Source organism: Borostomias antarcticus (genome assembly GCF_949987555.1).
Source record: "Borostomias antarcticus genome assembly, chromosome: 9".
Lineage (NCBI taxonomy): Eukaryota > Metazoa > Chordata > Actinopteri > Stomiiformes > Stomiidae > Borostomias > Borostomias antarcticus.
In genome coordinates this window covers 8,613,514-8,629,692 of record NC_140242.1, presented here as the reverse complement: position 1 = coordinate 8,629,692, position 16,179 = coordinate 8,613,514, and the positions used below count along the sequence as shown (strand labels likewise).

The 16,179-nt window shown below is 46.9% G+C and overlaps 1 protein-coding gene across 1 annotated transcript; it reads left to right on the top strand.

The window, feature by feature from the left end:
- Positions 1 to 573: 573 nt before the first annotated feature.
- On the top strand, positions 574 to 6,152 carry LOC311313458 (uncharacterized protein). The gene is made up of 5 exons (XM_084443589.1): positions 574 to 705; positions 1,733 to 1,959; positions 2,552 to 2,761; positions 3,797 to 4,003; positions 4,528 to 6,152. The coding sequence occupies exons 2-5, from the start codon at positions 1,743 to 1,745 to the stop codon at positions 4,908 to 4,910; spliced, it is 1,017 nt and encodes a 338-aa protein (XP_084299715.1). The 5' UTR covers positions 574 to 705; positions 1,733 to 1,742; the 3' UTR covers positions 4,911 to 6,152.
- The last annotated feature ends 10,027 nt before the right edge of the window (positions 6,153 to 16,179 follow it).

Below are 16,179 nucleotides of genomic sequence, written 5' to 3'. Positions count from 1 at the left end.
CTTTGCTTGTTTGAGTAGCTGTAGCTAGTTATGACCTACGTAAACAATAATGGTAGGCTAGTGAACACCTAGCCTCGCGTCACCAGTTTCTCCTCGGGGAGGAGAGCCTGGTATCTATTTACTTCACTGCCTTAAGCCCGCCCCATCATCCGGCTCGAGCCTGTAGAGCCCGCCTCCAACATCCGCTTGCTTTATTTTTCCTTAACCGGTAGTTCTCCTCGCATATTCTTTTACAATTTTCGTCGGTGATGCCATCGCGAGTGTTATCTATTCGAAACTTCACCATGTGCAGCCTTTAGTAAAAACATTACAACAACTGTTCGTCTTCCGGTCCAGACCGGATGATTATGCGATGCGTCATCGCGCTTCCGCTCTAGACCAGCGAAACAACACCGAACGAGAAAGGCCCCAGACTAGTGAACACCAGTGCCTCGGGCAGAGCAGCTCGCCGGGGCGGAGCCCTGTGACTGGTTGGAAGGAACCAGGAACCAGGAACCTTTCCGTCCTAGCGGTGAGAGAGCGAGCGCTTCCGATGCGCTGCCTCGCAGAGATGTGGATGCAGCGCTAATACATCCACGATGCAGCGGACTGGCACCAGCGCGCAACTACATATTATCCCATCCAACTGGTTACATGACTGACCGACCGAACACCTATAAAGGAAGCGAGAGCCAAGCATAAAGCCAATTCAGATCATTCTTGAAGGTATGTCGACGCATTTCCGGTGGCGTCTTGTAGAGGAGGCACGACTGATTCCACTGGCTTGGTTGAGTAGCTAGTCTATAGTGCTAGCATGGTTAGCAGCCATTGGCATCCATCTTGAAACGGCTAATGATCGAAGAGAAAAGGATTGTGTAACATTGAAATAGATTAAACACGTTGCTGATGGCTGAAATATCCCCGTGTTGCGCTCGCAGGAGTAACATCTAAACATGCACCTGTGTGTTAAATTGTCCCCTGCAATTTGTGTTGGATAATTGCATGTTATTTATTGAAATTAGTGCTTTAAATGACAGGCATCTGTTCTGGGGGTTTTACAACTGAACAGCGTTAAATATAATGGCATGGTGACACCTGGAAGTTGTATCCAACTTGAGTTGTCTACACTAGAGAACAACATCGCATCTCCATGGAAACCTCGAGTGTGTTTGTGCGTGCGTGCGTGTGTGTGCGGAGCGGGAGGAGGAGGTGGGGGCGGACGGAAATTATACAAAACCGAAATATTCATTTCACAACAAACTATTTCCTGTGCTGTGCATCTTCGATAACAATCATTGTTGCTGCTCATCCTTCTAACTTGCTTTTGACTGCCTCTGCCCTCTGGACACCTCATAACTTCACCACTCATACTGAGACCACATGAAAGCTGCCCCACCCTCTCTTCTTTTACACCTGCTCTTAAAACCCTCCTCTTTAGATTTGCCTTCTCCAACTTCCCCCACACACCCACACACACACACACACACACACACACGCATGCACACACACACACACACACACACACACACACCTTTCTGCTGCTTTTACCTCATTAACTGTTTTCATTTATTTTTGTCAGTTGTCACTACTTTTAGTTACTTCGCCTTAATATGTTCTTATGTTTTTTGTTTTGTTTTAAAGCGACTTTGGGTACCCAAAAAAGCACCATACACATTTTTGATGTATTATTATTATTATTATTATTATGATTCTATCCTACTACCAGAGCCTCCATGGTTGTGTCCCTCCCCAGGCAGAGAGGCATGTCCTCGCTGTGGCAGCAGGACACCCCGTCCTTCTCCCCCTGCGTTGAGATCGACTCCAGCACCATGCGGCGCAAGACCCGGGTGAGCTCTCACACACAGCAGCACTGGCTCAAACAGGAGGGCGACGACCCCGACGTCATCAAGTGGGAGACCATGGGCTCTGGAGTGACCAGCGACGCGGAGCAGGATAACACACCCAGCAGCGTCGTGTCCAGTAAGAGCCCCGCCGCCCGCTGGGGGGTGATGTCGGTCTGTCTGGCTGTGCTTCCGTGGGGGTCTGTGAACATTTTAGGTCCCGGTTTCAGGATGTGTGTCTTTAGATCAAGGGGGGGGGGGGACATCATCAAAGGTAATCTATCATCTGCAGAAATGCCACTGTAGATTAACATGGATGCACTGTACTAGTGACTTCATCACCAGACTGCACATGGCTCCCTCTCCCCTCTCCTCCTCTCCTCTTTCCCCTCTCCTCCTCTCCTCTCTACCCTCTTGTCCTCTCTCCTCCTCTCTACCCTTCTATCCTCTCCCCTCTCCTCCTCCCCCTCTCCCCTCTCCTCCCTCCTACGTTACCTACAACTCGACTACCTACTGTACGTTAAACTGTACACTCTGGATAAAAGCGCCTTCTAAATGACTGTAAATTAATGCCTCCATCCTCTCCTCTCCTCTCCTCTCCTCTCCTCTCCTCTCCTCTCCTCTCCTCTCCTCTCCTCTCCTCTCCTCTCCTCTCCTCTCCTCTCCTCTCCTCTCTTCTCTTCTCTTCTCTTCTCCCCTCCTCTCCTCTCCCCTCCTCTCCCCTCCACCAGCTGCCTCCCAGCCGGATGTCCTCCCCCCCAAGGTGATGCTGACCATCACCAAACTGCAGTGCATGCTGGAGAACAAGCAGGAGCGCATCGCCGCCTTGGAGAGACAGGTGGAGGACCTGCTGCAGGACCGCAAGTTCCTCCGGACGCAGATCGAGAACCTCACCAGCGCGCGCTCCTTCTCCGGCTTCACCTCCTCGCCGGCGGCCGACGGTGAGCTCGACGGTCACGCGGGAGCGATAATCGGCGGCGCCGTCGCTGTTTTTGAAGTTTTTGCGATGGAAGATGCGCCAGGCTTGGCATGAAATTAGCACGGAGTGAAGCGAATGCATTTGTCGCTCTCCGTATTAACTCGATAACACCCAAAACCCGGATTCATATCATCTTACAAGTGTGTTGGGGAGGGGTGACTTTGTTGTCCCCCACACGGCGAAAGCCGAAGGGTGGGTGGGTGGGTGGGTGAGTCAGTGAGTCAGTCAGTCAGTCAGTCAGTCAGTCAGTCGTACCAGAATCCACCACAAAAGGGGCGTCTTTCCAATGCATGTTTCCATTGACAAGTACATTTAGACTTTTACATCAAAAACTATGCTTCGTGTCTCAGTATAGTCTAGACTAGGGAAACCATGTCCTTTCTACATCCACAGAGAGTAGAGCTTGAGGTGTTTAGTAGAGCTAGATATGTCTGTATTTCAACATTCATTATAGGACTTTAGACCATACAGGTGCATGGACTTGTTTGCCCACTAGATGGAGACGTTATTGTAATCTTACTCACTCTACCATGGTTTGTAGAGAGCTTACTTTGGTCAATCATTGATACACATGATATGACATTAGTAGCGCCAGACATGTCTGTATTTCAACACATTCATTATATGACTTTTGACCATACAGGTGCATGGACTTGTTTAACAACTAGCGAATATTGCCTCTAGCGCATGTTTCCTCTAAGGGTCATGCCTCTCCATTCCAGATTGCCGGCATGCTATATAAAATCACACATTATGCCGTCTTTCTTTGGTTCATTATAAACAAACAAGGCCAGAAGATTGAGGGGTCTTCTATAGGTCAATATAGTGGGATCTCTGTATCAAAAAGCCTAATGAGAAGCAGGGGGCTTGATACCACAAGGGAACATGCATAATGGGTGGGGGACAACATGTTTACATGTGTACAGTACTTGCTTTACCCTGGTGCATTTACTGACCACGCCTTTTTCAATATTTTTTTTATTTTGACCACGCACAGCTCCTAAAGCCAGCAAGTCACTGTACTCGGAGCCCAAACCTCGGAAGAAAGAGCGGGCGTCCTCCAGCTCCTCCCTCAGCAACGACAGCGGCTCGGACATATCCGTCTCCACGGCGATGTCGGGAGGGTCCAGCGATAAGAAGAGGAGACACCACAAGGAGCGGAGGAGGAAGGGGAAGAAGGGGAAAGACTACAGCAGAAAGAGAGGTGCGTTTGCAACGGCGTCCATTTTCAACAATGATTCGCCGCAATCCCATGGCATTCTGGTACAAAGTATCCTACGAGTCCATTAAGTCCCAGTGCCCCCAAAAATGTCTTCTCCTTTTATTTTGAAAGCCTGGGCTACAACTCCAGCCTTTGTAAAAATTAACAAAAAATAATTTAACCCATTATGAAGAAATATCCTCTTCAGAAAGATATCTTTAGTTTTTGGCAGGGCAAATCAAAATACTTTGTTGAATTCAGTGCGATTGAACGATCAGCAACATCCCCAAAATGCGCCTTCGCTGAATTTGCGTTGATCAGATCCACAAAGATTGCATGCAAGGCTTGGATTTCTCCCAAGCAAACGGTTAGTGCTTTTACTCAACGTTGAGAAACTTTCTGAGATGTGCAATAGCCCACCTTCAACATGCCAGTGTCCGTGTACCCTAGGAGCCCTGTAGTAGCACACAGACACCTTACCTGTCCCCTCAACACCCCCCTCCTCCCCCACCCCCCCCTTCCCCCAGCCACGGGCGTCCAGTACGTCATCCACCGCTACAAGCAGGTCCTCTCCGCCTTCAACAAGAAGAAAAGCATGAGCGGCGCCTTCCGCCACTACGGCATCGACCGCAACACCATCGCCAACACGGCCTCCATCGCCGAGCTCCACCTGGCCGCGGAGGAGACGCTGCCCCTGGTGGGCATGTTCCGGCCGCGCGAGGAGACCCTGGTGAGCTACGCCCAGAAGTGCGCCCTGGTCATCGAGACGGACGCGGCGCTGGCCAGGAAGATCGAGCAGATGAAGTCCAACGGGGAGCTCCTGCCCATCCATCCTGCCAAGTCCAGGTTGATGCATTCCGCCCACCAGCAGCTAGGGGGCGCTAGCGAGAGCGTGCTGCTGATTTCATGAGACACGAGAGAGAGAGAGGGGCGAGAGAGGACTTTGGGGACGGGTCTTCACCGGAATATTGATGTTTCTCTGACGGTTTTTAGTTTGATTAATGCAAAAATCAATTTGGGGTTTTAATCATTGCATTATAGTTTAAATGTTGTTTGCTTTTTTCAGGGAAGATACAGTAGCATCATTGTGGCACCCGACAAACCCTGAATTGTGACCAAGCTTCCCGAAACAGTGTTCGGTTTCTATAAGGGTCTGCATTTCTAAACAATCACTCCCGAGGTCTGTAATTTTTTACTGTAGGATAGTAGTGAAGATTTTTGATATCGCTATGTTGAATTTTTTTTTTTATATCGCTATGTTGAATATTGTTTTTCGATCCACCATGAAACTGGTGCCTTCCCGTAGGAATTCTGTCCATAAAAAAGCAGGTTTGGATGGCTTGTTTTGGGTATGTCCAATATCTTGATCACGGTACTCTAGAAGTCATGAATCTAGTTAATTTTGGAGGTGTGGCCACACCTGGTTCAAAGCGTGCACACGTGCTGAGATCCGATCGGCAACGTGGTGTATTCTTCTGTGGCCTTATGGGTACCCAAACCCACAAACAGACTGAAGTAGACAGCAACTTGGCAGATGGAATTTTCCTTGTTGCTAGCATAGCAGGCTCATAGCGCAGAAGCTACATCCTGCAGCTTTAAATGATGTGCAGTCATGCAGTGGGAGTTAGAGACATTGCAAGTGTCAAATACATAGTGCAGTACAATGCCCACAAGATGGCGGTATTCACTTTTTTAAAAATGTGTCCTTGTCTGTAATACTCACAAGTCTGAGTCAAAAGATTTTCTTTTCAAAATGGTGTACATTTTATTCCTGTTGTGACAAGATGATCTGTTATCACTTGACTGCTATGAAGAATACGTCTGATCTAACACCGAAGCATTTTTAAAAAATTTTAGAGACACTGGATGCATGCATTTCAATATGCATGAATAGCCTACATTTTTTACTCTTTTCAGTGATAAACTGTTACATTCTCTTGGTTTATTCTGATGTCACTCAATCTTTCAGGCTCATCAGTGAATAGGAGTGACATTGTGTGCTGTAGTCAGTGAGTCAATGCCGATTGGCAGGACAGTTATGTTGTTTACACTAGCTGTAGCAGCATGTTGTTCCCAGTATGTTGTACTGAGAATGTATTTAATTATATGATACAGTAGGACTTTTCTCTGAGTGGTCTAGAAAGTAAAATAAAAAGCAATACAATCCAACTCCCTGTTTTCCTCATGCCATTGTGTTTGAACACCATACATTTACACAATCTCAAGAAATAATATGAGACAGGATTTGAAGGTTGAATGTCGTTTACAGTACAATTACGATGTATAACGACCTTCAAATCTGCCTGTCCGCGTTTAAATAAGCTGATCGCTTCAAACTCTCCGGATTCCCTAACGCAACATTCAGCGTGGACAGACATATTTTGAGTGTGCCTCTTGACTGGGAGAATGAGCAGCAGTTGCTCAGACAGATGGGCCTGCTTGCTAAGACATCCTTGGGCGGTGGCACAGTAAGTAGCAGCGCAAAGTGTTGCCATTGTCTTCCTTGCTGTTTGCTTTCCACATGGAGTGACAAATGACGAGTGCAGAGCCATTAAGAGGGCCATGCCGGGCCTGTTTATCTTAGCATGGGACTCTGTCATTGTCACTCTCTCATTCACATTCTGTCTGGTCTCTGGCTTTCACACACTCTCTATCTCTGTCTGCCCATGCTCCTGCCTCTCTGTCACTAGCCATGTTTCCATCCACACGTTTTATGCGAATTAAGTTATATCAAATTAAAAATGCCTTATGGAAACGGTAAAATTCGATTAAAAATCATGAAAATCGACAAAAGGTTTGTACTGTCGATCTCATCGGATTTTCTCTTGTTCGATAAAAGTCTTTTGTGATAAATGCTTTATCCGATTTAAAGCTCTAGATGGAAACGCACGTTCACTGGCTTTATTCGCATTCATATTTTTTGCGATCCTCACACAATTCGATTGACAAGTGGATGGAAACATGGCTTCTGTCTCTCTCACTGCCTCTCACACACACAACCACACACTGTCTCTTTCTCTCTCTCCCTCTCTTTCTCTCTCCCTCTTTCGCTCTCCCTCTTTCTCTCTCCCTCTCCTTTCTCTCTCCCTCTCTTTCTCCTTTCTCTCTTCCTCTCTCTCTCCCTCCTCTCTTTCTCTCTCTCCCGTATCTCTCTCTCCCTCTCTTTCTCTCCTGTCTCTCTCTCCCTCCCTCTCTCTCTCCCTCACCCACCCCCTCCCTCCATCTCTCCTCTCTAAAAGTAAGCATGGTGGTCGGAGGATGTGAGGCCTGGGGGAGGCTCCCGGCCCTGCGTGGCCGAGGCCAGCGTGCCCCCCCCTTCCCTTCCCTAACCTGAGGGGACAGGTGCATGCTGGTAGGATGGGTGTCAGGGGGTCGGGGGGGCGTCGGGCGCACAGCTCCTCCAGCGCCCAATCTGTCCTCAGGGACAGCACTGTCACCACTGACTCCCCTCCCGCTGATAAATATGGCGGGGGCGTTGGGAGACGGCGCTTCTACTCAAATCCATCCACCAAGAATAAAACCAAGATGGGATGAAAAAAAAGTGTTTTATGCACTGACGAATATCGCCGTGTGTAAAATGCGTTTATGTATGTGAGGGAGATGCTCAATTGAGCCGAAAATGGCAACAGACAGCATGTCCACCTGCCGGCCCCCCCAGACTGACAGCTGTGGGATCTGGCGGGGGTCTAATGGCCGGATGTAATGGTGGGGATCAGGCCTGGAGATGGAGAGAGAATGTGTGCCTAATGGAGCCTGAGCGACACCCCACCCCCCCACCTCCTCTGACTCACTGAATCCTGAGTGCAGCTGGGATGCCATTTTGTGTCGATGGGCTGTTTCTTTTGTGGCCTGGTTGTGTGGCGGCAGGTGCAGTGGCACAGCCTGGAGTCCAAGTGCCTGACGAGGGGGACATTTTTAGCCCCCTCCTTCGGCTAGTTCCGTAATGGACGCCCCACGCTTCCAGGGCTGGGAGAGAGAGCGTCCACGTCCTCTTACAGCGGGTGACCAGCCTAGTAATGTTATTCCCCGTTCTCAATGATGGATGTATTGATATGTCTTAAATGCGCCTTCTGTATCTTACAGTGCTTAGCTGTGGCGTTGACGAGTCCCCTGCCATTGTTTATAGGAGCGAGTGTTTCGTAGGTGAGCTAATCAGCTCAGTTCATGTTGCTATTTATGAGCGCTAGAGTTTAGAATGATTAATCACAGCCTTGTCTGTGTTATAATATGTTCCGAATCTGAGCCCGAGCTGCTTGTAGTAAAGAGAGATCCTCTTATTCACGGTCTGTGGCATTATCTATGGCATAATGGTTATTCGGGTAAATCGTTGTATTATTTGTGGCGAACATCTATTGAAATCCAGAGCCCTCTGACAGCGTGATAGTCCGTACGCAACGGCGTCTCTCAATCAATCAATCAATCAATCAATCAATCAATCAAAGCTTTATTTGTATAGCGCATTTCATACACTGAGGCAACACGATGCGCTTTACAGAGAACAAGGGAGGTGGGCATACGACCCACCCCTACATATTCCAGAGGGAAGAAAAAAAAACAGTATCACCCGGGGGCCAGAAAAGTGAGCTGTAAAAATTCTTCCCTGACCCCTCTCAACAAAGCTCCTGAAGTATGTTTGTCTAACGGCTAAGAACATTTATAAAGCAATAAATTAGATTAAATTACATTTTCAGAGTAAGAGAGGCTAAAAACATCATAGGAGAGACATGGCAAACACGGGTGTATGTCTGTGTGTGCGTGAATGTGCCTGGGCCCAGATAGCGTATCACGGTATCACGGTCGTATCACTGCTCTTTTCACGCACCGCTGCACACATGTGAACGCCTCAGCGTTCAGGGCCTCAGCGTTCAGGGCCTCAGTCATGATCATGGAACCGTGTATCGATCGTTTACCCCCGTCTGCGTTTTCATTGCTCTTTAAGCTAAATAAGCGATCAATCCCCAGAGTGGGGGGCATTGGGCCCCCCGTGCTGCACAGGGCTGATCACCCCCGGACTTTCAAAGGAGACCCCCCCCCCTCCCATTATTGTATCGATTCCTGAAGGTCACCGAGCCACCACTGACCTCATTCTAACGCAGAGGAAGGCGGTGTGAGACTGCCAGGTCACACAGATGGAAGAGCTAGATGTTATATAGGCCTACTTGGATATGCTAGTGACTGAAATCGCCTTTCTAATGATAAAGAGGAGTAACAACACTACCACCTACTAAACAGCAGTTTTTTAATTTAATTTCTCTGTGGTTCTTGTAGCTAGTTAGTGGTGATCCCGTATGCTGAGAGGGCGCGTCTCATGGGTCTGTAGATGTGTTGTAGTGATGGGCCCGGTCGTGATATGTGCCGGCTCTTTTAAGCGAACGATGGGAGCCGGCTCCCGACTGAGAGATGATTTCTTTTTCTGTAAATTAATACAAGACTGTAGGTAGCTGATAAAAAGATAGATACAACTAAAACTGTTGAATGCTGCTGTTTTGCACTTTGTATTTTTTATTTTATTTATTTTTTATTTTATTAATTATGTTATTTGACTGTTATGGATAGATCAAAGACAAAACTATTTTTTTCCACTTATCTTCTAGTGTTATCTCTTGATGCAGGTTTTATTTGTCCAGCTTAAGACATCTCTACCTGCTTTTTCTGTTAAAGTGGAAATGTGTCTCTTTAAAAAGCTGCTGCTGTAAAGGAGGAGGCAGTATGTTCCCTCATTGAGCTGGGAAGTGTTCCGTTTGATTGAGTGTGTTCCCTTTGATTGAGTGTGTTCCCTTTGATTGAGTGATTTGTATAAATAAAACGTTTAATAAACATGTGTAATAGTGTTTGATGTTTTCACATGTAATCTTTTTATACCAAACACGATGTAAAATGATGGTATTCTGGAAATGTTCAGGTTTAGTATAATTATATTGAATAACTTAAGTGATATAGGTCAAAACAGCGTTAAATTTGGCGTAAATATGAAAGGCACAATTGGTAAAATGAAGAGCCGTTTGGGAGCCGAAAGAGCCGGCTCTTATTGCTGAGCTGAGCCAAATGATCTGGCTCACTAAAAAGAGCCGGAATGCCCATCACTAATGTGTTGCTGACAGGGGTGAACTTTGACCCTTGATGCATCGCCCTGAGCTTACATGACATGTTGGTTCAGCCTCATGTCAGTAAGGCCTAGAGGAGGTGAAACCATTCCTTTCGCTCATACTGATGGAACAGTGCCGATACGGTCCACCCATGCTTATTTTGGGGGTGATTCTGGATTTTAAGCATATTAATTTCTCTATATTGTTATGGTTTCGGAGCAGTGCAGTATGCACCAGCCAAATCTTGTCGACAGGAGTGGACAGTTTGTTTCTCTACCTTTTCTGTGGCCTGGGGGCTCCAACTCGCCATTGTGTATTCTTAAAATAACCTGCTCTGCTGAAAGTGGGTCATAGCATGAAGGCGACGCCAATTCAACACAAAAGGACTAAGTAGTGCATTATGGGTATTTGGCCCCTTTGGTGAGGCTGAGTCTGAACACTGGGCAGTGTTCTATTGCCTTTTTTTTCCACTGACGTCAGGTCACAGAGAGCAGTTGAACCGGTGTGTGTTCCTAGAGAGGCTTGTTCTCCCCATAAAACCAGCCGCACTCTCCTTATCAGTCTTTTCCAGTCAGGGTCAAAACAACCCTCGATGACCTTTTTCTAATTTACACCCGTTCTCTTATCCGTACCGAGGGGCCTCTGCTCTGGGCTACCAGCAGGCTACCCACGGCGCTACAGATCATCTGGCACAGTTCTAATAGCTGGCCTGTAGGGGTCAGTGTTGTACCCAGCAGGCCGAGCGGTGTTGGCAGTATTGTCTTTGGCCAGATATTCAGACATACCTGGATGCACAGCCCTACAGCAGCCCATTAGATTCAGTCTGAGGGTTTTATGGCGGGGTACATTGTGTCTGGCCATTATGAACATTATACAGTATGGAACGAGTTCTGCTGAGAAAGCCTTATAAAATGTATCTGTATAAAGAGACACAATCCCAGCCATGCACATGTGTGTGTATATATATATATTGTTTTTTTTCTTCAAATGAATCGTATTATAGTCATTTGTTTGATTTTCTATTTCTGATTTAAATACTTTGTAGATGCTAATCTGTGTATGCTAAATCCCTCAGTGACGTTTTTTTGGCGTCACTGCTCGATCAGTCTGGAGGTATTGACACTGCTCGTGTGCTCTCCGTCTGGCTGTCACTGATAAGAGCCTCCAAAGGGCTGCTGGGTAATAGTCTCGCCAGTTTAAAAGCGAGGGGCATAATGTATTCTGGGGGAGAAAGGGGGCCTAGCGAACAGGCTCCAGCCCCCCTCCCACACCTCTCTCTCTCTCTCTCTCTCTCTCTCTCTCTCTCTCTCTCTCTCTCTCTCTCTCTCTCTCTCTCTCTCTCACACACACACACACACACACACACACACACACACACACACAGTGACACACACACAGTGACACACACACACAGTCAGGCACACACAGTGACACACACACACAGTCAGGCACAGACACCACTTTCCTTCTAGCTGCAGGGGCATCTCTCTGCCAGACTCATGATTTGCTCTGGGAGCCGTTTCATTCTCTGGGAAACAAGATGGCGGTTGTCAGAGACAGACTACATGAAGCAGCACCCTGCTCCAACACCAGTCCTCCTGACGTCGGAACAGCATCTGTTCAACGTCACCTCCACGCTGTCGAAATCAGTCTTAACCATGAAAATGAATCCCAATAAAAAAAAAAAAAAGATCCTCTGTATACTCTTCTGAAATTAATTGCTGTAATTATTAGTTAGCTGTATTTTCTTTTTTACAGACTGCCTAAGAACTGACCACATGTGTGGCATGCAAGACCCGCATCGAGGGCTGGGTATCGATTCGAATTTCAAGAATCGATTCGATTCCGATTCACAAGGTTCAGAATCGATTATCATGATTCAATTCGTTTCGATTCAATATTGATTCGTTTAGTGTTAGTAAAAACTTTTTTTTTTTTTTTTTTTTTTTTTTGCTGTAACCTTAATTAAATGACTAAGTTATGCAACACATCAATACTAGGGCTGGGTATCGATACTGATTTCCAAAAATGAATGAATGAATGAATGAATCATTGAATGAATGAATGAACTATTCATTCCTTCATTGATTCATTCATTCATTAAATAAAAGATCGATTTTGGGATTCATTAATCAATTCTGAATCATTTGATTCAGAATCGATTAATCTATTTTTTTTAACCCAGCCCTACCCGCGTCCCTGTTAAAGCCGCATCCCTGCTTATGTGGTGCGGCCGCTTCTATACGTGACGTGTCTGTCCAACTGTGTCAGTTCGTAGCATTCGGTCCAGACCAATCAGGAGTCGCCAATACTGTTGCACACCAGCAGAGGGCAAATAGAAAAACACCGCTTACTTCACCACCTGGGTGTGATTTTTTCAATACTAACCCATCCTCCTGGCCCCGTCCCATCTCTGTGCACAGCAGGGGTAGAAGCAAAGAAGCGAGTGTTTTCGGGGTCACAGGCGGCTCAACCCCCAGCCGTGCTGGGACCAGCAGGCGCCTCTGGGGAGACGGTCCACATACATGTGTGATTAATGAACGCATCTCATAGACCTGGAAGGGGCGTTCTGGATACTGGTACGTTCAGAGTGTCCTGTTGTCTGAGCCCCAGATGGCCTGCACTCTGGAGGGTGAGAGAGAGAGAGAGAGAGAGAGAGAGCACACTCTGGAGGGTGAGAGAGAGAGAGAGAGAGAGCACACTCTGGAGGGTGAGAGAGAGAGAGAGAGAGAGAGAGAGAGCACTCTGGAGGGTGAGAGAGAGAGAGAGAGAGAGAGAGCACACTCTGGAGGGTGAGAGAGAGAGAGAGAGAGAGAGAGAGAGAGCACTCTGGAGGGTGAGAGAGAGAGAGAGAGAGAGAGCACACTCTGGAGGGTGAGAGAGAGAGAGAGAGAGAGAGAGAGAGAGAGAGAGCACTCTGGAGGGTGAGAGAGAGAGAGTGAGAGAGAGCACTCTGGAGGGTGAGAGAGAGAGAGAGAGCACTCTGGAGGGAGAGAGAGAGACAGAGCACTCTGGAGGGAGAGAGAGAGAGAGAGAGAGAGCACTCTGGAGGGTGAGAGAGAGAGACAGAGCACTCTGGAGGGTGTGAGAGAGAGAGAGAGCACTCTGGAGGGTGAGAGAGAGAGAGAGAGCACTCTGGAGGGTGAGAGAGAGAGAGAGCACTTTGGAGGGTGTGAGAGAGAGAGAGAGCACTTTGGAGGGTGAGAGAGAGAGAGAGAGCACTTTGGAGGGTGTGAGAGAGAGAGAGAGAGAGAGAGAGAGAGCACTCTGGAGGGTGTGAGAGAGAGAGAGAGAGAGCACTCTGGAGGGTGTGAGAGAGAGAGAGAGCACTTTGGAGGGTGTGAGAGAGAGAGAGAGCACTTTGGAGGGTGTGTGAGAGAGAGAGAGAGAGCACTTTGGAGGGTGTGAGAGAGAGAGAGAGCACTTTGGAGGGTGTGAGAGAGAGAGAGAGCACTCTGGAGGGTGAGAGAGAGAGAGAGAGCACTTTGGAGGGTGTGTGAGAGAGAGAGAGAGAGAGAGCACTCTGGAGGGTGTGAGAGAGAGAACTCTGGAGGGAGAGAGAGAGAGAGAACTCTGGAGGGTGAGAGAGAGAGAACTCTGGAGAGAGAGAGAGAGGGAGCAGTCTGGAGGGTGAGAGAGGGAGAGACAGAGAGCACTCTGGAGGGTGAGAGAGAGAGAGAGAGCACTGGAGGGTGAGAGTGAGAGGATGAGTTTAACGGTGGAAGACATTCAGCTGGAGACGGCAGGAAGGAGAGGACATGGATGAGTGCAGACAGAGTTCATGGGAGATGACAGTACGAACACGTCAGACATTACGCCCGAGTGAGAGGGAGGGAGGAAACGAGAAAGCAGAACTCCGCCCCCGCTCTCCTCCCCGTCCGATTGGCCGTTTGCAGAGTGACGCGGGGACAGACTGACGTCTCCCGCAACGGAATCAGACGCCTGGAAAGCCCCCCCCCCCCCATCTTCCACACTCACATGTACACAATCCAGAGCGCACAAACTCAAATCGGATATTTCACAGTGTATCATTCAGTCAGATTTTGTGTTTTAAGGGCCGTATGTCCTACTTCCGAACCCATCCTCTGTGTGGCAAGCCGGCCAAAGTCTCTACTGGGGCTAGTGGCCAGTGGCTACTTCAGTATTGGTGTGTGTTCGTAAGGTGTTTTGGTGTATGCTTATGCTGTTGTTATGCATGGGGTCTTTGTGTGTTGGTGTGCGGTGCGGATTCCATGCTGTCTCTCGGCATTAGCGGCATGTGCAATGCAGTGAAACGGCTAGCATACAAAGAAAACTTGCTTAAACACTCCACAGTGCACCTAAATCAAATCAAATATGAAGACAGACTGTTGGGAGCTCATTTGATTTTTTATACGATCATTTTTGAAGTCTTGCTGAACCCTTTTGTTTGTTCGGACCTATATGGCTCTCTGTAAATAGGGAGGCGATACGTAACTAGCCAGCACTACAGTGTTGCCAACTTGGCAACTTTGTCGCTATATCTAGCGACTTTCCAGAACCAGCTAGCTGCGATGCTAATTTTCACTTTATGCTAAAAATGTTAGCGATCTAAAAGTCTATTTTGCTCTTAGCTATAAAGTGCTATTTTTGACTTTTTGGGTCGCCCCTCTAAGGCCATGGTAGGGGAAACACTGAAAATCTATGTCCAAAATTCTGAACTACCCCTTTAATGTGTTGGTGTGTGTTGGAGTATGTGTGTCAATGTGCGGGTGTGTGTTGGAGTGTGTGTGTGTGTGTTAATGTGCGGATGTGTGTTAATGTGTGGGTGTATGTTGGAGTGTGTTGAAGTATGTATGTTAATGTGCGGGTGTATCGTCTAGCCTTTATTTAACCAGGAAAAAGTTCCATTGAGATTAAAAATCTCTTTTTCAAGAGAGACCTGGCCAAGATAGGCAGCAGTGCAATCCAAACACAGAGTTACAGACGGAAATATACAACAGAAACACAGAGATGCAACAGTAATACAGTTTACACACGTGACTTGGTGATTTGGCTATATGGCAATACGCTAGTTAAAACATGAACATACTGTTAAATCCACCTCTAAAACCTTCATAGTGGATTTAAAAACATCTATTGAGACCTGCTCCTCAAGTTTGAGATCATTTTGTAACATGTTCCAGCATAGGCGATTTTACCCTCTGAGAGTAGGGGGGGCAACATTTTGACGTGAGAAAAAAATCCTAGTTCTGCCGTCCCGTCTATTTACAAAGAATGCCAGTTGTGAACAGTATGCTAATAAGAAATCCGTATGACAATTCAATATGCACAACCAGGGGCGTAGATTCACTTTTATTCCCATGGGTTTTTTTCACCTCAAAGGGGCCCCTAGCCTGTCTGTCAATCAAAAATATGTTTCTAATATATTCATTAAAATAGCCTATTGAATGTATCTTAATTTGTCCCAGCTGAAACATATAGCTGTGATATACTGGAGCTATATAAACGTATTTCTACATAAGAACGAGGACCGGGGATAACAAAAGACGTGTTCTTTATTATAAGAGACCAGACTAAACATGGCACAGCACTTCCAGGTATCAACTGCAGTTAAGTAGTCACCAGTAGGCCTAGTATGTGCTAGAACTCCACAACAAATAGTATAGCCATACTAATGTAAGACAAATCACTAGACTCAAGAGGCTATACGGTATTTTCACTCAATTCGCTCAGAGGCAACATGTCATGGTAAAGGCTATAAGCCTAATAATCCAATGTAGGCTACTCAAAAAAAGGTTGAACACATGAAAAAAGACAAAAAATATTTAAAAGTAGGCTATTCTTGGAATGTGTAGACTATCTGAACTGTTTTCTTATTTTCTTCATCCTTTCAAATGTCTCATGTAGGCCTACATTTCTGAAGTCACCCTCTCAGTCATTTCTCTCTCAATAAAACGCATTGCCAGATTTGAGGTTCTTGTCTTTGAAATCGAGAGTCTAACATGTTTTTGAATGATTTTTCAAGGTGCCCATCCACAGCCATTGTATGACCAAAATGGTGGTAGAGCAATTATCAGACTTTCTCAAAAGTGCTAGTTTTGTCAATGTTTTGATCTGAACCATTGTATATGA